Here is a 25397-nt window from a genome sequence, read left to right as displayed (position 1 = left end):
GTTATAATAATATGGCAGTATAAATAATTCGCTACATACCTTATAATGACGACATAACATGAAATGGAATTCATTCACCACGGATCCTAAATTACACTTCGAACATAAGGCCATAACCATATGAATTGGCAGTGTATGAATATGTTGATCACAGACAGTCATTTTTCTATGTTTCGCAGAATGCGACTGAATGACTTAGTTTTGGACATGGAGGGTAGCTGTGGGTGGATGGTATGAGGTTAAAGTCCGTTTGGCTCAAAAGAGGACCGATGAATTGTAATGCAACTCGAAACCTAATAAGCATAACATACTCAATGAAACGCTGATCATAATCAAAACATCATACCAACTCTGTGAGGTTTTTGCAGAATTTTGGTCCTAATACTAAGAAAGGTGTTTCACAAACTATCATTAAAATATTGACACAGTTCACTATTTGTTACGAGGGAGGAGTGCAGAGAAAGGCACAACCAGGTGTTCGACAATCACGTGCACAAGTGCCGAGAAAGATATTTATTCATTAACCTGCGCTCTGCTGTCCCCATGCTTTCTCGCACACATGGCTGTTACTTGTAATGATACACGTGATACGTATACCTTTGAAAGTGAAATTTATCAAAAGGCTTTATTTAAAGCCAAACTCGTGAGAAGACTTACTACTGTGCTGTTATGGCGTGTGCATGTTACTTGAAAGTAGTTTGCAAAGTTTGGTTGTCATGTGAAAAGCTTTGCTTCGGATATGAGGGTATTCAAATAAGTTTCTTGGTTTATATGGTTTCGGGTTTACCATGCTTTTTGTGGAATACAGATAGTACTTTCCAACGTACCACTGAGAATTCCATCCACCTGTTTCACATTGTAAATCGTCACAGATTAAAGCAGTGTATGAGAATAATGCAGGCACCGATGTGTACAGACTTTTGAAACTAACAGTATACATTCGCAGCTAAATGAGTTCATGTTCTGCAGTGTGTTCATATAACACATCTTTCAATTGCTATACCGATTTGCAGAGCTCTCATGGTTGACTACAACGTCGATTACAACAGACAACGGGTCAAAGGACATGCCAGAGGAGCTCCATTTGGTGCTCCATACTCTGCAGGAGTCAATGGAACTGAAGATGACTCTCAGTCCAGTCAACACAGTCAACATGCCCGTGTACACCATCCACAATAGTGAAGGCATCATAACATCGACATACAGTGAGGCAGTAAACGAGGTGAGTCAGTATTCTATATTACGATGATAACCAAGACTGCAAATAACATCTAGCATAAAACAAGGCATGTGCTTTACAACGATAAGGTCATGCTTGCATGCAGTAGCAAGGTACCCGCTACCCTGTTCTTGGTGCCCCAGATTTGGTACTTCCCAATATCTTGTCTGACTGTTGACATTGGGAGAGTACTATTGATCACTCAAGGTAATTAAGAGGGCTGCAGTGTTATTTAGTCTACATACTCTTGGTGGTTTCGACTGGGCAAGTTCAGTTCGCTATCTGAGGTCTGTGTAAAGGTGACAAACACCGATGTTGACAGAACAGCTTCTATCACGGTGGGCACGGTGACTGACAGGTTTCCGGAAAACCGTGAACCCGCGGAACGGTTGTTGTTGTGCCAGGATGGCTCGCTCCTCTTGAGCATTTTGATACGTTTAAAGGCACGAAGACTTCTTCCATGAGCATTTCATGCGTGTTCGGTGGGATTGAGGTCGAGTGACGTCAGTAGCCCCATTTCGCAGGAATTGTAGCCAACTGGAGCAGCGCTTGTAGCCACTGTAGAGTTCATTACAGTCTACCTGTGTAAATTTTCGGCCAAACATAAGGGCATCGGACAGGAGGATTGGCTGTTTGCAAGCGGTTTCGTATGGACTTGACAGTTACGCAGCCCTACATGGTGTGTTACTTGTTGATAGTAAGAGTTTTCGTTCTTATCACAAGGTCAGTTCTACCTCAGATTATCACGAGTCTGGGGCATAATTATTTTTCATAATCGAAATTTGATTCTTGTTTTGTCTGTGTTGTATCTAACCGCATGTATGTATTACAAGAATAATGCAATTTTCAGGTCAAAGCAATGCCAAAATGAAACGCCACGCTGCTTGATGTTTAATGCTTAATATTTCAATATTTATATCGTGAATAAAAAGTTAAGCGCCACCCAGCAAACACATAGGTTGGCACAGTGGAAATCATTAAAAAATGAGCTATCATAATTTGTTCAGTACTTTTAGTTTAAAAACAAAGCCATAATGGAAATTATCTTTTACGTTCAACTGGATGGATGCGCTTTTGGAAAACATGCATTTTTTTCCTCAAAAAGGTCAAATTCCAAAGTGAAAATCCGAAATGATATGGTCACATGACTTTCAGATTCAACAAGTGAAACCTAAATTTAATAGTCTTGTATAACAGGAATAGTTATTTTGCTCCAAAAGCAGTGTCATAATACCTAAAACAATATTCCCTTTATTTGTAAATACAAATGATGATAACTTCCCTAAACATTAATCAGATGAACCTTCTCTAAATATGGATTGCTCGTCCCATTTAGTTCAACCCAACGTTTCCACGGCTTCATGTGTTAGTTTTCAAACAGACTGACGCTAAACGTTTTTATTCTCTATATATATTGTACACTGAGATGCATAACAAGCAGATGCTGATTTAATGGTACAATTCGGTCTGCTAGACGATTAGTGTTCAATTAACATTTTCAAGAGTTTCAGTATGTTCGTGTAGACACCTTTTCCCACTACTTGCTTCTTTATTAATATGTTGTTTTTTTCAGAACTGTGGATTGTACAGATGCATTGACTATTCTGGCGCCTTTGTGTGTAGACAGGATGAGGATGGTCAGTTTGACATAGTAAGCATTTAACCAAACAATAAGTATTCATATCGATCCAATGTTGTGTTTATTGCACGAAATGGAAACATTTGTTCATAACGTGATTAAGGATTTTAGCTACATCGGAAGTATTTCAGCCATATCGTGACTAATACAGGTTCTAGACTGAGAGGAAACATCGTTTCATGGTATAATGTCGGCAAAAGACAAATGTCAATAAAGACATCTTCGGCAAAAGACATCTTCAATAACCCACGTTTGTCGTAAGAGGCGACTAAGCGAAATCGGGTGGTCAGACTCACTGACTTGGTTGACACATGTGATTGTATTTCATTTCCGTACATCGATGCTCATGCTGTTGATCACTGAACTATCCAGACTCGGCTGCTTAAAATGTGTCGCCATATCGCCGAAATATTGTAGTGTGTGGCGTAAAACTAAACTCACTTACTCACTAAACGCATACCCTTATTTGACGGTTCATTAAAATACGGTTTCACGTAAAATTGGTGAAAAGAACAATGTGATAATGCAAAGATGTTTTCGTGATCAGTCCGTTCACCACCGCCGTTGCTGATTAGGATTAGCCTATACTTGAACATAGAATTTGACTGCGCAGTGTATTTTATTGTGTCATATCACAAGGCCTGTGATACATACTAGCCAGTCCTACCGCATGTTAAGGATATACTTCTTCTTTTTCCACAGATGGGCACAATGCTAATTCGTGGACATAGGTACCGCGTGTGGCCTGCAGATACGAACACAGCGAACAAAGCACACATCCATGTTTTGAGACACGTAGCAGAACCTGAAGGACAAGCAACAGACTTCCTCACAATAAATATTTCTACAATACAAAGTGGTAAGTGTCATATATGACTTACTAGCATATGGGTGGATCTATCTATCTATCCATCCATACATAACATGTAGTCGATGTATAATGGTCATTTTACAACTAAACACAAAAGATATATATGTTCGTATATATGGAATTCATCAACGTTAGTGATTGTGATTGTACGCAGCGTTTAACACGTGAAGATCCCCGTTAGAATTTTCTTCAGTAACCCATGATTGTCGTAAGAGGCAGTCGATCACTGGTTTGTCTGATCTAAACCAATGCAATAGAGACATATAGCGAGAGTATGACAGAGAGTCACGTTCAGCAAAAATATATCTAATAAAAGTTCCTCCTGAGAGGGTACGTGAGTCCACAAACATTCAAAGTAAATTCAAACTTTCCACGTTTATAATCGTAGAATAAGTGTCTTTTTACTGTATGACTAGATTTCCCAAACTGCTGACGGCATTGCTGAGGGGATCATGTAAATCCAGCTAGGGTCCATGCAGGTAGCAAAAGTACTGTAAGTCCCCATGGTCCCTAGTATGGTGATCTACCTTCAGTTCTTAGCAATCTATAGCCCATTTTTTATATTGTATTGTCCTCTGTAGATAAACCGTTTTAGGTCTAATTACTAGTTTTACATTCTTATCTGTGATATCTTAGTTCAGTGTTATGTTCCCGCCACGATATGGCTGAAGTATTGCCGATGTGACGTTAAATATCAACTCACTCACTCACTCACTCACTCACTCACTCACTCACTCACTCACTCACTCACTCTAATAAAAGTAACGGTTCATGGTTATGTCTTCTACTGAAAAACTTGACAAACGAGAGTTGCGTTTCTTTTCCGGTTCAGAATAGTTCACATTATATATTCATGTGATGAACCAGCGCCAAGGTGTGAAGACCTTTTACCGCTATTCTGACCAATCAAAAATTAATATGGAACAATCGAAGTATACTAAATCTAATGCTATGTGAAAACAAGCTTAACATTAGAATTCATCATTACCATTCCGAATTATAGCATTTATTGGACAATGCACTGAAAGCAATATTATTACTATTTTAACCAAACTCTTATCATGATAAAATACAGAGTTAATTACACTCTGCCTGAAGGGGTTAAAACTCGGTTCACGAGGAGACTTGGCTTCAATTCGCCTTCCACACACATAAATGCGCCTGAAGCCAAGATGTTCAGGATCACTGAACTGTATGTCCACTGATTTCTACCCTCGGGAATGTTTAGCTTATTACCGTTAGAACCCAAACCTAATCCGAAGCACCTTTTTGACACAGCACGACAGCACCTAACGAGGACGATCTCTGCCACCAACACAAGCAATCAGTCAAATAAGTAACAGATCTACGTCCAAACGAAGTGGCACTGTATCTGGTCATGCTTTACACGTTATTGAAATGAGCTGAAAGAGTGAATTAGGTCGAGGGAATTTGCCCAGGTGTGAGGGCGTGGCCCATGACCTTTCGGACACTTCCGAATGATCCGATGAAATTTTCACACCTTGTTTGTAATGTAAAAGATTCCAGCTAGTTTGGCATGAGAAGATACTGGGCGAAATGGGATATACGTGATATCGATGGTAATCAGTGTCGGTTGGTGCGTTGTGTAACATCGCACACAGTCAAATATTTAATACTGTGTCTTGGAACCACGCTAAACTGAATTGGACAAAAAGAATAAAATGTACACAAACGTATATCATAGTGCTCACTTTAGCCACAGAGCTATCTATTGTAAACAGGTGTTTATGACTTAGTGGTTAAAGATCAAATACAATTACACGAATATAAATATTAAAATCCGTTGTTTTTCTTTCGTATGTATATGTTCATGCATGTGAGTTTCAGAAATAACTGCTCCACTGACACAGACCTACACACTGGAACTTGTGATGTACACCGATAGCCAAGATTACATGAAGTAAAGTATACAGGGTATTTAAGAAAGAAGAGTGAGTGAGCAAGTGAGTTTAGTTTCACGCCGCACGCAGCAATATTCTAGTTATAGAGTCTGGAACAGACAATCCAGTGATCAACAACACGAGCATCGATCTACGCATTTGGGAACCGATGACATGTGTCAACCAGGTCAGCGAGCCTGGCCACGAGGTCCCGTTAGTCGCCTCTCACGACAAGCAGAGTATCCTTTTGTGGCAAGCAGACCTATTCTAGCCCGTATCTCAATGGGTCTAAGAGAGAAAAAATACATTGTGGCGCTATTTTCCAATGACTGGTTTTCTTCTCTTTCGAGCTACAGTCATTTTCGTGTCATTGCACGAATGTTTTATAGGACCGTTTAGCGGCAGTTTAGCCATATATAGATACAGAACCCATGAAGTGCGTTTTATGTTATTCTGATTTTTGTGGATGGTCTAAGGAACAACAAAATACACTGACCAAACAAATCGGTTCTAATAGCTTGATCCTGACATGGGATGTTCATAACACTACAAGTGTCCACTGAACCATATGAACATTTTCTGCCATGGTCCCTAGTGTGGTGATCTACCTTTAGTTGTTGGCAATCTATAGCCCATTTTTGTATTGTATTGTCCTCTATAGTTAAACTGTTTTAGATTTAATTACTAGTCTTAAATGGGTATCTGTGATTTATACTAGTGGTTTTACTGTTCGTCGTAAACAGGGTTTTTGTTTCATATATTCATTCATTCTATGATGTCATTATTACTGTTCTCGTCACGATATGGCTGCAAGATTGCCGATGTGACGATACATAGTAACTCACTCACTCACATTTGATCAAGGCTGGTAACTCTTTGAACGTCAAAAACATAAAAGTTAATATTCAGCTAAGTACACAATGTAGGCACTGCATACACCACGGGAAAGTAAGTTTGGATTAAAATACACAACTGTAACCAGTACACTGGTATATTGCTTTGCAAGAGGAATACATGTTATCACTGATATTCTGTTTCAGCTTCCAGCAACGGTTTGGTTTAACGACCGAGACGGACACCCGAAATATGATGTCTCTTTGGTACTCGACGATTTCCGAATTTGTAAGATATGTGTACACATCATTACTTTTGGTCTGCTCGGGAAATGCACTGACTATGTTTGGCAATATTTGGGTGTGTAAATTTACATGTAAAATAAGGTATTGAAACCCATAAAGTCTATTTCAAAATATTTTCCCACATCAATAGGTAGAAAATTCTGAACATTTTCCTTTCATCTCTAGAAAGTGAACCCGTGAACGTCCGGTTACAATATTTGCCTTCAGTAACTCATGTTTGTCGTTAGAGGCGACTTATGGGATCGGGTGGTCAGGCACGCTGGCTCGGTTGACACACGTTATCGGTTCCCAGTTGCGCAGTTCGATGCTCATGCTGTTGGTCACTGCATTGTCTGGTCCAGACTCGATTATTTACAGATCGCCGCTACATAACTGGAATATTGCTGCGTGCGGCGTAAAACTAAACTCATTCTAGTATGTGAACAACAGTTGAGCATTTATGACGTTCCCCGTGAGTTATATTACGTAACATCTTCTATGACAATTGAATCGTAGCCTGTAGAAATCAACGCTTCGGTATCTGAAATAGGTCAACACACGACCATACATATTCATGGTGTATTATCCATTCCTTTAGTAATAATGAACACTACATGTTCTTTCAAGTCCATAACCAGTGAAACGTTTTGAACATTGAGGAATTTCAAAATTTCAAAACATTAATATGAGTTTTGCAAAAGGATTTAGCATTAGTTTATACCCCTTCACAGGAAACCTGCATCTGTAGGGAAGCACTGCATACATACACTCATTTGAAAAGACATCAAAATGTCTTCGATACTTCTCTGTGACATAACTTGCTCTGTCATGCCTGTAACTTTGAAGTCACTAACTCGTTTTAGCGCTACTCACTTGCTTGAAGTGTTTGATTACTGACACGTGCATTGAGCTCAGGAAACACATCATTTGAAGTTAAGCAAATTGTGAGAGCGGAATGTTCTTGATTTGGTGACCGTCTGTGACAGGCCTCAATCCTGACAGTTTCTGAGACCAGTTCTGCACCACAACGGAGCACATGTGATACATGTGGTCTCATCATTGCCAATGGCAAGTGGTTTTCTTCATATCTGACTCTGTTCATCGAGCAGAAAATTGGGTATCCGCTGGGATATTCTATATGATGATTACCTTCTAGCACCTTACATGCAGCTTATGTTATCAATGATAATAATATTAATCCGATTGTTTTTTTGCATTTTGAGCATACTTACACTTAGATATATACGACTTACAAATATGCAAGTATCATTATTTGAACGAGCAACTTTGTCTGTTCTATTTCCAGATAACTTTGACATATGAAACAGTGGTACAGGATGATCCTGATCTAAACATCATTGTCAAAACTTTAGGAATTGTCGTCGCTACGGTATTGTATAGTTTCTCCTGAGGCATTTAATGCTTTGAGTCGTTGGTTTGTAATATCGTATGGCAGGAACGTTTAACACCGTATTGTTAATGTGTTGAGTGTTGAGAATGGCGTGAATATATTTTCAAACGTTTCACTTTATCCTCTTTCAAACAGGGAAATTTGTATCTCTTTCCTGTTGTAAGATGTTGACATACAGGTGCACGAAATTATAACCACTAACACACACAGGTGTCAGAGCTTACAATTTCTGATGACATTTTAAAAGCGGTTATCACTTTTTCCCATTATACTAAATTCGATTTGATTGTTCTTACAGTCACTTTCTTTTACAAAATTAAATTCATTTTCACGCAAGGGTAAATTTGAACGATATCATAATTAAGAAATTAACTCCACTTTCTTTAGTTTCAGTTCTGTGAAAACGTGCTTCAAATGAAAACGTCATATGTCTGTCAGTAGGTTATTTGCACCACATAAAACGTACAATACACTGAGAAATTATCCCGACCTGATAACTTATCGTGCAATTCGTAACACTGAATGTCTTTATATCATCAAATATATTACAGAAATCCTGGAAAGTAACATAATGTCTTGCTAAACTTGATCTTTAACAACCCATGTTTGAGGTAAGAGGCGACTAACGGGATCAACTGGTCAGGCTCACTGACTTGGTTTACACATTTTATCGTATCCCAGTTGTATAGATCGATGTTCATGCTGTAGATTACCCACCAAATGATGTTTTTGAACGCATGATAATCGTTTTTGACAGTTTCTTGGGAGAGTGAGTGGGTTAATATTTAACGTCATATCGGCAATAATATTCCAACCATATCGTGACGTGAACATTTAACACTGAAATTGAAAACACACACACACACACACACACACACACACACACACATATATATATATATATATATATATATACACACACACACACACACACACACACACACACACACACACACACACACACACACACACACACACACACACACACACACGTATACTATATAAAACACGGGCTATAGATCGCCAACAATTGAATGAATATTACCATACTAGGGACCATGGGGACTTACAGTACCGTTGCTACCTGCATGGACCCTAGTTGGATTTACACCATCCTCACAGCTGCTGGCGACTGTAGGAACGTTTAGTCAAATTTTAAAAGAACAAAAATACTTTAATCCCCTTTGAGGATACAGCCACTAACAGTACCAGTTGTTAATTTATACTACCAATCTTCAAAACATATGTATCTACAGCAGATATTAATCAAAATGCAATCATGAAATCAATATCTCTGAAAAAACAAACAATAATTAAATGATAACTAAGTGTGGTAAAGAGATCGTTAATAGATTTGCCATTGAAATATTTATCCCTTGTGACGGAGAACTCTATGCATGGACATGGGTTTCCATAATTGGCAATGCCGTGTCAGGATTTATAAACTGTGTCACTTGGTTCATTTGAAAAATGAGATCATTCGTAGCATCGATGATCCTGATTCGATTTCTTATGAGTATAGAAGACCATTTGTGTAATCCAGTTGTTAATGGAGGCATAAGACCTTAACCTTTATTCTCTTACACACTTTGATGACCACGCTCCTTTTACAGGCACCAAATCAGTCTCCATGGGCGGAAAATAATGTACGTGCTGACGGGACGCTCAACGCTGAAGGTGCTTTAAATGCCTTCAGAACCTTCAGTGAATCGCTGATTACACAGGGTTTTGTTCCATCGGGCGATCACTCAATGGCTTTTTCAGGGTAGGAACCATCCTTACAGTTTCCTTGCTTCATCTTACGTTAGTCGAGACTCCCATAGCTACAAATCACCTCACCTAAGATGTGGCATCAAAAGAGAAATAACCTTGTAAATTACATGATGATGATTTCAGTTAAGACCTTTTACCGGATTTTACATCTTTGTGAGCAACAGATACTGTAGTCGTTACATTTATTGAGGGACAAAACAAGTATATGAAACATATAGTCTGTATAAAATTTAATGCATTTAATAAATTTAACGTTCAATGCGAAGGCACAAAATGGGGGATAGAAATATAAGTCAATCATAAACGTACCGTAATAGAATTCATGAAACATGAATTATTTGAATCATATTGCTGATATTGGGTCTTTCATTATGAATGTGTCAGAATATTTGTGACGTTACTTTTTGATAACAACAACCCGCTGGAGTACCGCTAGCCATTGTTTTAGAGTGTCCATATTCGACTGGCAACAGAGTAACTGTTTCTGATTCCGAAGTCACGTGCTTGTTACTATGGGTACATGGGGACTCATGAGTAGCCAACGTGTATCCAGAACACAATGGACCTATCAAGCAAGAGATTTAGCGTTTATTTGAGGGACACGACCCTCACTCATATCCCATTCTTTCAACGCATTTTTGAATATGCATATTTTCATCCTGTGATGATTACGTTTGAGCCTGCGCAATCCCAGATACAACATATCGTGGCATTCTAAGAGGCGTTGTGTGATTCAGATACGTACCCTCTCAGGAGGACAATAACCTCATCGTAAGAGTTTAGGTTAGAATTATATATTTTAGTTAGTATATGGCTCAATTACAAACAGTCCCAGAATCCTTACTGTGCTTGACTGACTGAGTGAGTGAGTCAATTTTGTGTTATCCCGCTTTAAGCAATATTCCACATATATCGCATCAGTAGTGGGTTTCACACGTAATGCCCATGTGTTGAATCGAATCCTAGCCTTCGGCGTGACGAGCTATCGATTTAACCGCTAAGCTACACACACACACACACACACACACACACACACACACACACACACTCAGTGCTTGGAAGGGGCATTGAAAAAAAAGGCTAGGCTCTATGCCCAATGATTATATACAAGATTTCCATGATTACTTAAAGCTGAATATTTATTATACGTAATTTCAACATTCATAATGGACATCGTTCCTTAACGTGTGTTGGACGACAGCCCACAACAAAACCGGTTTAGGATGTCTGTGGTCTTTTGAGGACCATAGATCTTCTTTAACTTTGCTAAAAGAAGTACAATACGCGTTTAAGGGGAGTTTCAAAGTCCTTGATAAACAATGACATTTATGATCTCATAATGTATTATTCTGATGATGGTAAATAGTAAGCATGTCTCTTCTTTATTTCTGCAGACGAGACATGTGGACATCTACGGGTGGGAGGGGAAATCTTGGTAAGTGAATGCAACATTTTTTAACTTCAGTGGTTTATTGTTTTCAAGAGCAGCGGACCCAAAATACGCTAGATTTATATTTTCAAGTAAATCCGCAATTCTCCTTGTATACGAAACACGTTGTATAAGTATTTTCTTAACATGAAATTTTGATCATTAGAATTTATTACATTTCTTAAACCATTCATATTTCTGCTATGTTTGAAACTAAGCCCCACATCATCACGAATGCTTTGATAAATTGGACAATAATACATAATCTGTAAGTGAATGCGGAATGTTTCAATATTCAATCTCCCTCAGTACCTGAAATGGTTTGCGTATTACTAACTTGCCATGTACATTAGGCCACTGCCAATGTATGTATTTGCGATAAGCTGAGTGTAGGATTCATCTGTGTGACTACTTTGTGTCCATACTCCTTTAGAGTTAATGTTTATGTATTTTGGTGGTTACATAAACTGGTATCATTATTCGTCCATCGCTTTTTTAAGTCGCTTTTCATATGTGCTGTGTTGGGTTATTTTCTTGTTTTAGTTTGTAGGGTGTCATACACTTTTTGCCAAATCTGCGAGCTCTCAACAGTTTTTGCGATTGTAAAAGTATACACACCAGAAGTTTCGTTGGTCTTTCAATAAACGAGGACACCTTTGGGGTAAAGTATTAACTGGATACTGGGCGATATTCAAAACGACTTCCAGCGATAGGAGACCATAACTGCAGAACGAACAAGGCACGTATTTCTATGTCCATAAGATAAAGACATTCCTTTCAGGCATCGCCTTCGTTCGTGTTCTGTGTAGTAGCTTCTCTGTTTCCGTAAATGAGAACCTCTTCGTCGGCTGGGAAGGAAAGATTGCTGGACATGAGCTAGGACACAGGTACGATTTAGTACTGTCTCCTGTTCTTTTATAAATCTATAAATTTGACATTTCTGCAACTGCTTATATTCCATTGCCGTCATGTATGATGTAATATGATCGGCATTTGATGACATTTGGAAAAAGATATAATATTTTGTAGCCATTTTTTGTCATGTAGCATTGTCTCTAACAGAATAGGTCGATATTCTGTATATCTGTTGCCAAAGATATTTTTTGCTGGTCGACTTGGACTATACTCTTCAAAAAAGTAGGGCAACCTGTATTTTGAACTCTGATAGAAAGAAAGCCCATTGAGGAACGTTACAATGACATTCATCTTGAGTACGCAGCATCGTTCACGTTATCACCACACGCAAACATAATGCATGGAAAGCACGTGCCCAACGTGGGAGCCTCCTACACGTGCATGGGGTGTCATTATGACGTTTTTCAGACAGGTCGACTAAACACTGTAGACCATTTTTCCGGTAATTTTCTCGCATCTGTGCATGGTCAGTGTATTCAGGGTCAAATCACACACTGCTGACTGAAAATTGTAAACCTGAAATTTTCATGTCATACACCAGTCACCTAACAAAGGGGATAACTGAACGAACAGATTTGCTTTGAATGAAATCCATGTAACGGTGCCTTCTAAAAAATCCATGATCATTGTATCAACATTGATGCAAATCCCTATATCTCCCAATTTCGACAATCGTACATTGAAGGTACAGTTCCCTACTTTTTTAAGAGTATATAATAATTCACCTATAAAATTACAGAGCTATTTTAATTGCTGAGCACTGGACCACAGGTTCCAAGTGACAGCAGTGTCCTTTCACACATTAATGTCATCCTTGTCATGATACACTACACGAAATAACTCACCTGACATTACAATGGGCGATCTTTTTGTTGCGAGGGGCGATAACTCTCCTTTTGAAATGATATAAGCGACGGTCCAACTTCTCGCTTCCGGTCTGGTTCCCGACTCAATGTGCGCTGCGACAAATTACTACATGTAAAAACAGAACGCACCTCCATTGAAAAACCGATGTTTACGATGAAAAGCCATTAACTGACACATGGCTTGCTTTGATTTTTAGTGTAGAAAGGCACCGTTTGTTTAATTATCAAATAGAGTACGAGTTGACACGAAAGAGAATAACAGGGAAAACGCCATAAAGTCGGTATATTGTCACGGCATTTCCTACGACAGAAGACGAGACAGAGCAAGTTTCGGGTGTCGTAACATCTGTGAAATAATGAAAATTCTTTTTTATATGTTATCAGCCCTTACGTTATTCCCAACGGTAATTCTTTACTTTTTGACACATTAAAATCTTACAAATAGTTGGTATACTACCTCCGATCTCCATGTAAAAACTCGGAGCTACACCCTCGGCGAACGAGTATTCCCTGGAAGTTCTTTATCGTGAATTTATGATTATTACACATCCCTGACGATTGAAGACATTCCGTATAGAATGTAACAGTTAGTTAGAAACATACATATTACTTTTTGAGCAGCAGTTCCTCAATCATCTGAATCCGTTTTGGTTTTTGAATTCTGACACTACTGTATATTTTGCAGAAACAGAAACACCAGTCATCATAGCTTGAAATAGAATATTTACCCCTTGTAAGATATGTTCACCAGTCAGTATCGTGAGTCATGTTATATACATGTATGTGAAGATATTGATTCATTTCTTATAAAAATTAACACCACTTAAAGCTCTTAACATAAATAGTCATTTACAGAGATTTCTCTCAAAGAACAACATGATTTTAATTCTGACCTCCCAAGCGGATGTGTATTATAGAAAAAACATTTCATATCTTTCTTGTTTTGGTAACTTTAAATTGCCAAAATATTTCCCATGACAGACCATGTACTATCTAAATTTAACTATCAAAATTTTCTGATCTTCATTCAACAGTTCTTAAATAAAACTTCAGTTTATGTCTGTTTGTTAGGTATTAGCACAGAAAATGTGTTTGTTATGAAATATATGTTTTAGATGATACAAATTCGCATTTGAAAGTTGGCTACATGCAGGCGATGACTGAGATAATTCGTCTGTTATTGTAATTTTACACTTACTTGACCATTGTTTCTCACTTTCCTCTGTACCTGCTAAATATCTGTGTTGTCCAAAATCTCAATCCCGTCATGAACGACCAGACGAAATTACATAAACAAACTTTCAGTGTTTCACATTTCGGTCACCGCATCAGCTAACCGCCGGAGTGAAGTCCTTGAATGCAGCCATATCGGCCGTAATACTAAAGCGATTTGAGTACATTTAAAATACACTGCAGTGCTAAATGTGTGATACTGAGACATCTAGTGCCACAATTAAATAACCGGATGAACAACGTCAAGAAAACGACAAAACGTGGCCTGAAAACGATCAGCTGATTCCATCGCCTCTCTTCGAACTGCCATTCCGCGATTCATACTTGCAATGTAAGCAGTCATGCCTATCCCATGTGTATCAAAGATTCATGGAATAAATATTTCAGGACATAGCACTTGATATATCGTCGTAAAAGGGAAAAGATATTCTGTCCATGTCCGGTGAACGTTACCGGTGAAGGTGAAGGCTATACTAGTTCACTGTCTCTAAGTGTACGACTCACATCGTGCATACGACATGCGCTCGCAGTTTAAGGTTGGACCGTCCGGATCAGATCACCTAGCGGATTAGTGAAGGGAAGATAAATTCAAGACGATCGCCCACTGAGTATTTCTTGATGATTGTTCTTATGACAAAATGCATTTCCAAACTGTTAGAATACACTTTTGACTACCCCTGAATTCAAACACTGGAAGATCAGCCAGGTGATCTGTTTCAGTAACATGACAAGAGGGTACCACACCCGAATGTTTAAAGTTAGGTTCCTGATATCTTGAGAAATATTCATCTTCATTTCAGTATTGGGGCTTTGCACGACAGCAATGAGGGATGTATGGACACAGATTTCTTTATTATGGCCGCATTCGTTGTCAGGCCCAACCAGATAGCGGCTTCGTTGAGGGATAATCTGTTCCGTTTCTCATCATGCAGTATTGCCAAGTTCAAAACAGCTTTACAGTATGTCTACTTCCAACCATCAACAATCACCACCGCCATTTGACATTGATACGTATAGCAGTGGACCTTAGCGTCAAATTTGAAACGTATTTCGACGTATCTATTCATGACAAATAGATTTGTACCGCTGAAGTTATATCTCATGATGTAGGGTCTTAAAGGTCACATGTGGCCAAGAAATCAAACATAATTAAAACACACTTATCACTTATTCATGCTATCAATATAGTGCCGATTAAGAAAAATACAAGTAAAAAAATGATAAAAGCATAATTGCAAATCAAGAGTGCAATATTTTTTACCACTTACCCAACTCGAAACGCAACAGCCTCAATATCGAACCTAGTCAATGCCGGCGGGTGTGCACTCCAGTGTAACGAGGCCTTTTCATGGGCCACTGGTTCATTTGCGGATACGCGTAGACGGCTCTTTGTTTATGGCGCATAAGAGCGATAGGTGTTAATTTCAAACTGGATGTGGTCAGTGATTTGTCATTAGCAAACAGGCAGGAAAACATAGAGATGTCAATGAACCAGATATTGAGTCTCCTTACCACAATCAATATGGGCTTTTTATGTAACGAGTAAGTTATTTACTTGATCGTGTGCGCAACCAAGATTAGACTACTGCTCATGACCTCATAGTCCGGGCAGGCATACTGTTTCAAGCTCTACGAACCTATTGAACCTATTCATTGCTGCTTTCCCGGACGTTTCAACTGTCACAGGCTGAATTAACATTTTTGGTGATTGTACATACCGAAAGGGATCAAATTCTGCAATCTTGTGTTTTACGTTGCATGTGACCTTTAAGAAAGGAAATTAAGAGGCGCGAAGGACAAAAACATTAAAACCCTGAGGTGTGACACCTGTTGCGTGGCACTATTTTGAACAAATTTTATAAAGATAAAGTAGACGATATTACACTGAAAGAGATAGTCTTCTTCAGAAACATCATTTTCAAAACGAAAAGCTACATTTTAAAATCCCTGTCAAGTGGGAAAAGTGATTCGTTGTTCAGATGTCTGTAGTAGTATTTAATACGTTTTAAGAAGTGAGAACTATTTTAGAAATGTGTAATTGTGTATCATCTTTCATTTGACGATTAGAAATTTTGAAGTGTCACTACTTCCAGACAAGTAAGTGTTGCTGTATGTTCCAGTGTACGATCCGACAAGAATGTTCAAGGTTCCGCCATAACCACTACATACTGATTTTGAAATAATCTGCTTATAGGTCTGCTGCATGTACTCGTCAAACTTCAAACTTGCCACCATTAAACCGTGGACCAGCAGGGCAGCTGTTTGACGCGGATGTTCAGTGTCAGTTGATTTTGGGTCCAACTTCAAGGTTTTGCAGGGTAATTTTTTTTTCATGTTGTACACGTATGTATAAATTCTTTGCATGTATAGTGCTTCAACCGAAAAAGGGTAGATTTCTGTAATTTTAGGTAAGAAAGATAGATTCCAAATGTGGACGAATTTTGAAAGTTCTAACGCCTAAATAAGTTATGGTTGGAATTCAAATAGACATCACTTTCAGAAATACTTATATGCGTCTGTGACAAAATTATCCTTGTATCCTTAAGTTATAGAGAAAATGAAAGAGATTAAAATGTTGAAATAAATAAGCAAACTTGATAGCAGCAAATCATCACAAAGTTACGATATATCTACTAGTACAAGGTCATTGAGAAAATAACATCGAGTTAATGATGAACGGAGTGTTTCGACAATAGCATAAGGTAGATTTCCAGGCACGCATAAAACTGCGTCAACATAACATCGGTTTGCGAATGTCTTTGGTGTCAGCAAAAGTCTGATCAGATGGGAATCGATACCAGTTTGGATCCATTACTTTAGCAGGTGCACGTGTTTCCGCCAAAGTTTTTGGTGTTAGCACACTTATGATAAGCGGAAAATCGACACACTTGAATGAGCTACTTAACGACACGCAATATCGTCAACAGAATTCCATTACTTTAGCAGGTGCACGTGTTTCCGCCAAAGGTTTTGGTGTTAGCACACTTATGATAAGCGGAAAATCGACACACTTGAATCAGCTACTTAACGACACGCAATATCGTCAACAGAATTCCATTACTTTAGCAGGTACACGTGTTTCCGCCAAAGGTTTTGGTGTTAGCACACTTTTGATAAGCGGAAAATCGACACACTTGAATCAGCTACTTAACGACACGCAATATCGTCAACAGAATTCCATTACTTTAGCAGGTGCACGTGTTTCCGCCAAAGGTTTTGGTGTTAGCACACTTATGATAAGCGGAAAATCGACACACTTGAATCAGCTACTTAACGACACGCAATATCGTCAACAGAATTCCATTACTTTAGCAGGTGCACGTGTTTCCGCCAAAGGTTTTGGTGTTAGCACACTTATGATAAGCGGAAAATCGACACACTTGAATCAGCTACTTAACGACACGCAATATCGTCAACAGAATTCCATTACTTTAGCAGGTACACGTGTTTCCGCCAAAGGTTTTGGTGTTAGCACACTTATGATAAGCGGAAAATCGACACACTTGAATCAGCTACTTAACGACACGCAATATCGTCAACAGAATTCCATTACTTTAGCAGGTGCACGTGTTTCCGCCAAAGGTTTTGGTGTTAGCACACTTATGATAAGCGGAAAATCGACACACTTGAATCAGCTACTTAACGACACGCAATATCGTCAACAGAATGCCATTACTTTAGCAGGTACACGTGTTTCCGCCAAAGTTTTTGGTGTTAGCACACTTATGATAAGCGGAAAATCGACACACTTGAATCAGCTACTTAACGACACGCAATATCGTCAACAGAATTCCATTACTTTAGCAGGTACACGTGTTTCCGCCAAAGGTTTTGGTGTTAGCACACTTATGATAAGCGGAAAATCGACACACTTGAATCAGCTACTTAACGACACGCAATATCGTCAACAGAATTCCATTACTTTAGCAGGTACACGTGTTTCCGCCAAAGGTTTTGGTGTTAGCACACTTATGATAAGCGGAAAATCGACACACTTGAATCAGCTACTTAACGACACGCAATATCGTCAACAGAATGCCATTACTTTAGCAGGTACACGTGTTTCCGCCAAAGTTTTTGGTGTTAGCACACTTATGATAAGCGGAAAATCGACACACTTGAATCAGCTACTTAACGACACGCAATATCGTCAACAGAATGCCATTACTTTAGCAGGTACACGTGTTTCCGCCAAAGTCTTTGGTGTTAGCACACTTATGATAAGTGGAAAATCGACACACTTGAATCAGCTACTTAACGACACGCAATATCGTCAACAGAATTCCATTACTTTAGCAGGTACACGTGTTTCCGCCAAAGTCTTTGGTGTTAGCACACTTATGATAAGCGGAAAATCGACACACTTGAATCAGCTACTTAACGACACGCAATATCGTCAACAGAATGCCATTACTTTAGCAGGAAGACATATTTCCTCTAACTCAGTAGAACTAACTGGTGTGACGACAGTGTATATTCTTGATCATCTCTATCGTCTCCATTAGGGTGGTATCACTTTTGGACCAAGGGTCTTTTGTACAGGCCATGTTCCTTCTTGGACGAATCGAGATACTGTCCATACGTGCAATACCATTGTCGTTCAGTGTTACACAGACACGGTGTCAGACTTGCAACCTGAACTGTATGGACTTGTCATGATTTAGAGTTTGAAAAGTAGAGCTCTTTATCATTGATTGTTTCGCATCAGTGTTTAGCAGTTAAGTTTGGAAACAAAATCAGCATGTCATCGCATCACATGAAACACATTCAGGTTCAATTTATGAATTTTGACGTTTGGTTTTGGTCAGATGCCCTTGTTTATATGGATCAGGAGACAGGAAGTAAATGTTTCAAAAGAAGCAATAATTACTACTTAGGTAGGCTTCAGATGCAGGAGTATTTTGTATCTGGCTGTCTCAGAATATACTTGTCTTTCCAGGAGGCAACATCACTTCGCGAGAATTGTTTTAACAGCATGTGCTCCTCTCTCCCGTGTATCAATCCTGCAGTGCCATCACAGTGTACTGAAATCTTTGCTTTATCGAAGACCTCCTGTGGAAGTGGAAAGGTAATATTTTGCTCAGACTATCATCTCACTTGACACTGATATTTGTGCTGACATTATGATACCGATGCTCACGATGGAGTGAAGTATTTGTGTGGACATTTTATAACGTTTAAATCTGATAATGAATGAATCGATCACTATTTGCTCATACTTTTGTTTGACAGTGGTGTGAAGCTGGACGTTGTATAGCAAACGCAGATGCTCCGACAACTATTGGTGAGACATTGTAACTACTTGTACAGCAGTCGTGTACTTACTTAGCCAATACGTTTGACGTACACACTTTGTTCATTTAATCGGTATTCAAATTGAACAGGCATTACTAAATACACATTCTTTCAATGTACTTTAATTTATGATGTATATAAGGACTAATAGTTTGTTTACTTACTTAATTGTTTGTGGCTGTTTTCGGTATTTGCCAACTGACAGCTGTCATTGCAAAACAAAAAGGGCTCCAGGAGACACCTATGACTATCACAGACAATCAAAGAGTCAATAACTTGAGTAAGATCTCATTGCATCGAACACTGCTTACACCTTGTGCTTCATGCTATGATTTTACTTCTGATAGTTTCTAGGACTACCGACCTGCCATGTATGTGGTCTCACCTTAGGCAGGAAATTTGTTCAAATGTGCCTGTTCATCCAACAGAAAATGGATACCCGCTGGCATAACCCACACTGACTATTAACCTCAGAGCGCCCACTGGCAGTTTGGATTATCCGATAATGATGTTCATAGTGCTGCATGAGCTTGCAGCATGTCCGTGCACTGTGGAAATCAGTGTTATATAGGTGGTCTTATTAATTATTATTCGCTTGTTGTGCTACAACGCCTATTCCTGAGGTCAAGCAGATTGGCTACAGTCTGAACTGGTGAATATCTTTTAAGGATGTTAACGTTCCAAACTGTACCACGGATGCTCAGTGACTGAAATTAGCTTTAAAAAATTATCCTTGTGGCAAGTAGAAACTGGGTGTTGAGAAAATGGGGATGAGATGAGGATTGCAAAGTGTGGAGTCAATGTGCTCACCTGCTTAAACTCGGATACCACCTTTGTTTGCCATCCAAGTACACATTGCGATGCTGTAACATCAGTCAAATTTACTTCTATTTTAAGTTACTATCAAACACACACAATCTACTTACATATGATGTAGGTTTCGCTGAACTTGCTCCACTTTCTCATAGAAAAGATGCACAATTGTTTTCACTCACTCTTTTGACTAAGTACAAATATGTTCTTTGAAAACATGATAACTCGCCTGTAAAAGGTGACAGCAGGCCAAATTAGAGTAATGATTTCCAAATTTGAACATTTTCAGAGGGATGTCCTCAAGGTGACGATCCAACTGCTGCATGTGACACCGCTCAGTGTCCTAACTACAGCCCTGTTGTAAAGAGTATTCTGTGTTGCAACACCTGTAATGAAACATATATTTGCCCATTTACAACAACTACTACCCCTACCACTACAACGACAACCACTACAACCACAACTACTATTACTACAATCCCAACTGCCACTACTACAATCTCAACCACGACTACTACGACTACGACTACGACTACGACTACGACTACGACTACGACTACTACTACTACTACAGTCCCAACCACCACAACTACTACCACCCCATCCACTACAACTACCTCGTCACCTACCTGGTCAACTACTACAACCTCAACCACAACCACCACCACAACTACCACAGCCTGTCCAACGACTATTACCGCTTCCCCAACACCTACTATCACACCTACAGACATACCATACCCCCGATCCAGATGTAGGCGGCAGTTTGGTCCATAATTACAAGTCAATAAAGTCCTGACCTGTATTTATCTCAAAGTGAAATTGACTTTTAAACGAATAAACTAGTAACTTTTCATAGATTATTTTCTAAAGCATGTATTATGTTCTGTGGTGCGCTTCTCCAGACCAGAATGTCCTAAAACATGGCCATAATCACATTTGGCTATAAACAGAAAATATATAATTCTTGAGTAGTAATGGATTATGTGGTATTACGCATTATTGTTTACACGACCGCAATAGATGATGATGATTTAGTTCTTATTGTGTAAACTTAATAAAACAAGAATGATGCTTATATTGAGAGATATACACCTTTATTCTGTGAAAGGAATTTATGAGGAACGTCGTCTATGTCATAATCAAACAAATGATCCTCATCTGAAGATGTCCGTTAAAGAAATAATAATACAAGTTATTTCATAAATCTAATGACCCATTCGGCGAACTAATTCTGCAATACCCTAATTTAGGTTCTGTATGCCAATCCTTGATTATCCGTAAAGCACCTCTGAAGAAACTCAAGTGGCTGGAGGGAATATGACAAGAAGGTGTTTCATGGTTATCCCCACCCACAGGGGACCGATTGCTTGGTTTGTTGTTTTATCGTCGCACTCAGTACTATTCCAGCTATATTGCGGCGGTCTAGACGAGATTCGATCAGACAATTCAATAACTAACAGCAACATCAATCTTGGCTTTTGAAATACATGACGTTAGCCAATGTTAGCCCAAATTAAAACAACAAGTATACTGCGTTTAAAAAGTCTGGTAGGTTTAAGTTGACTTGAAAGCTTGGCTCCTCTCAGGATCCATTTGTACTGGATGTCTGTCATAGGATCATTGCGTTCCTGACATACTGGGTAAACAATGTTAGAGTGAGTGAGTGAGTTAACATTTAGAGTCATATCGGCAATACCAGAAATGCATGTAAATTATAAAAATCTGTCAACGAAGGACTGTAAAACTAAGAATGAAGATTTTATGGATATCAACTTCTTTATAAGAGAACACAACGTTTCGGAGTTAATGCTTACTCCTTCATCAGGTGATCGTTCTTATGCATTTCACTTCTAAATGCCCTTCAAAGACTTGACTGTAAAATTAACTAGCATATCACAGTAATTTATAAGTAAAACTTATCTCTAAAACTTGAGTTCAAATGCGGACAAGACAGTATTTAAATGGACTATAGATCGCCAACAACTGAAGGTAGATCACCATACTAGGGAGCTTGGGGACTTACAGCACATTTGCTTCCTGCATGGACCCTAACGGGATTTACACCATCCCTTCAAATTAAACACACCTACCTTAAAATTAAAAATACACGTATACTACGATTAAAACAGTGGAAATTTTAAATGTACTTGGAATGTTTGGGGACTTACGTACCCAATGTTAGACGTCTTCGTGTTGGCTTATAAAGAGACCACTATGTAGTTCATGCATTCCGAGCAAAAGTGGATATTTGATGTACTGATTATTGATTACCCGAAGAAGAAAAGGATAACGATGAAAATGACAAATTTAGAGCAGTTTGTATTGCAGATTTTTTATGTAAAAAGTCGTATTGGCCATAGTAGATATGCTCATGCATACCTGTTAAAAGGCGAGGATGCTCCGTTTTGTATCCAGTGTGATGAGAGAGTCACGGTCAAGCATATCCTGCTTGACGGTGTTGAATTCTCCATCATAAGGGATAAGTATTTTACTGTAAAAAGTGTTAAGGGTCTTTGTAACACAGATAGTGCTCATTTAATTGTTGGATTCTTGAAGGAAATTGATTTCATGGATCCCTTTTTATTATTATGTTCTGTAGATAGTTGTATTTTTATGATCGGTAGTTTAGATTAGTAACTAGAATTGTTAGTGGCTGTACCCTCAAACGATGTTGAAGTATTGTAAAATTATTGTCCCCCTTAGAGAGTACGTAAGTCCCGAAACGTTCAAAGTCAATGTTACCTTACCAAGATTTTCAAGTGTAGTATTTTTGTTATTTTAATATTGGCTACAATTTCTTACAATCGCCAGCGGCTGAGGGGATGATGTAAATCCATGCACGTAGAAAAGGTACTGTAAGTCTCCATGCTCCCTAGTGTTGTGGTCTACCTTCTGTTGTTGGCGATCTATAGCCTGTTTTTATTTTGTATTGTCCATATAGTGATATCAGTTTTAATTTTCCATGGTAGTTTTAATGCTAACTCTGATTTTTTAGTTCTTTTACTGTCCTTCGGTGACAGGTTTTATAATATACACATAGTCCTTTTCATTGTTAAATGTTCTCGTCACGACATGGCTGTAATATTGCCGATGTGACGTTAAATATTAACTCACTCACTCACTCACTTGATTTGGAACAGGTTGAAGATCAGTTTTTCTATGTCTATTCTGTCTTTTTATAGCAGATGCGTGAGATTCTTTTCAGTTCAATAAATGGTATTCTTAGCATCAAAACATCTATTTTATATATTTGTCCCTCTCCTATAATTGCGCTTTGAGAAAGGAGGATTAGGTTAAATGTGATAGGTCAGTAAGGTAGCCTTAGTGTAATGTTATAGAATGGGCGGTAAGGTTAACCTTAGTAAAGTGTTCTTCGTGCATGGATCCCCAGTTCAGCTGATTCATGTCAAGTTGTGCAGTCTACAGTTACAGCAAACATATATGTGATTGCTCTGCCCGAGTATTTGTCGTGAAAATGTCAAACGTGAAATATGTTATCTTTTAATATATCTGGATTTATTAACATTAATAGGTTTATCTAATGATTGTAAGGCAACTTAAACATTATTGACTGGCTTGACAGAAAACACATTACACAAAATCTGACGGTACTGGTGGCAAATCACTGTGTTTTACCATACACATTATTCACAACTTCGAAATGAAACCGTCGCAATCAGGCGTTTGAAGATCGTCACTCTACTTTCTACAGTCAAGTCCAGACTGTGAAGATGTTACGCAAACCGATGATTCCGTCATGCTGATCAGCTACATGTGTCTCTTGTCCAGGCGTGGGAGCTTAAACGCTTTCACACAGACTTAAGAAGAGTCCTTGGAGTAGAACTAAAACCATAATTATGAAATAATACGATTGTTGAATGTCATCGAAAGTATACAAATATGGTCTGTTGACAGCCTTGTCAGATTCGGTTCGGGGTATTGATACTCGGATTATGAAAACGTTTTGTTGTTATTGTTTAACACACTACACTCAGCAATATTCTGGCTACATGGCGGCGCACTCATAGAGTCTGGACTAGACAGTTCAGAGATCAACACAACCGATCTATGTATTTTGCATATGATGACATGAGCCAACATAAGCGAGTCTGACCACCCGATCCTTTTCGTCGCCTCTCACGAAGTTGTTGAAATCCCGAAGAATGAGTAAAGAATGAGTAAACGAGTGTGTGAGTGATTGTTTAACAAATTAAGATCTCATTTTATGATCAGCCATGTCGTAACTATGAAAGTTGCATATTTATAAATGAATAAATATTTGATGATGAATATCAATTAATATAATGAGGATTATGTATGTGTTTTATGCATACATCAATTAACGAGATTCATTTTAAAAAATCTCCTGCCTTGAACACAAATTTCAACAAACTTTTCTTGGTTTTATGATACATATATGCGACTACATATTGTTAGACATGGTTGGCCCACTGACTATTTTTGTTGCGTACATAATGAATGTTGATACGTAATTTAATCAATATGATGCGGGTGTACATTTGCATTTGCAAGCAGACCGGTTGTTGTGTTATCATTATTCTATCGAATGGAAACGTTCAAAGTCCCAAAACGTTCAAAGTCAAAGTAAACTTATCAGGATTTTCAGGATGTGTATGTTATGTTAATATTTTCAGAAACATCCTAAACATATACAATATAGAATCTTATCAGACTCTCTTTCTTGTCTTTGTCATGTAAACATCCACTTTTAATTGAAATTATTGAATTGTATAATGATCTTGTTACTGGTCAATGCGACTTCGTCTTTTGTTGGTTACCCAGCAGAGAAGGCATTTCTGGGGATACAATACCCGATCTTACTGCTATGGCAGCACTAAAAATTCTGTGACACCACTTTTTATGCCATGCTCAGATATAAAGCAGTCATTA

General features: G+C 38.5%; 1 protein-coding gene across 1 annotated transcript; it reads left to right on the top strand.

Annotated features, from left to right (window-relative positions):
* The first annotated feature begins 1039 nt into the window (after window positions 1-1039).
* LOC137258460 (uncharacterized) lies at window positions 1040-21338 on the top strand. The gene is made up of 14 exons (XM_067796146.1): window positions 1040-1222; window positions 2793-2870; window positions 3561-3717; window positions 5578-5650; window positions 6671-6752; window positions 8055-8138; window positions 9773-9924; window positions 11327-11367; window positions 12143-12248; window positions 15176-15334; window positions 16570-16693; window positions 19315-19443; window positions 19608-19659; window positions 20773-21338. The coding sequence occupies exons 1-14, from the start codon at window positions 1067-1069 to the stop codon at window positions 21258-21260; spliced, it is 1881 nt and encodes a 626-aa protein (XP_067652247.1). The 5' UTR covers window positions 1040-1066; the 3' UTR covers window positions 21261-21338.
* Window positions 21339-25397: the final 4059 nt, after the last annotated feature.

Source organism: Haliotis asinina, chromosome 12 (genome assembly GCF_037392515.1).
Source record: "Haliotis asinina isolate JCU_RB_2024 chromosome 12, JCU_Hal_asi_v2, whole genome shotgun sequence".
NCBI classification, from domain to species: domain Eukaryota; kingdom Metazoa; phylum Mollusca; class Gastropoda; order Lepetellida; family Haliotidae; genus Haliotis; species Haliotis asinina.
This window is presented reverse-complemented; position numbering and strand designations above follow the sequence as displayed.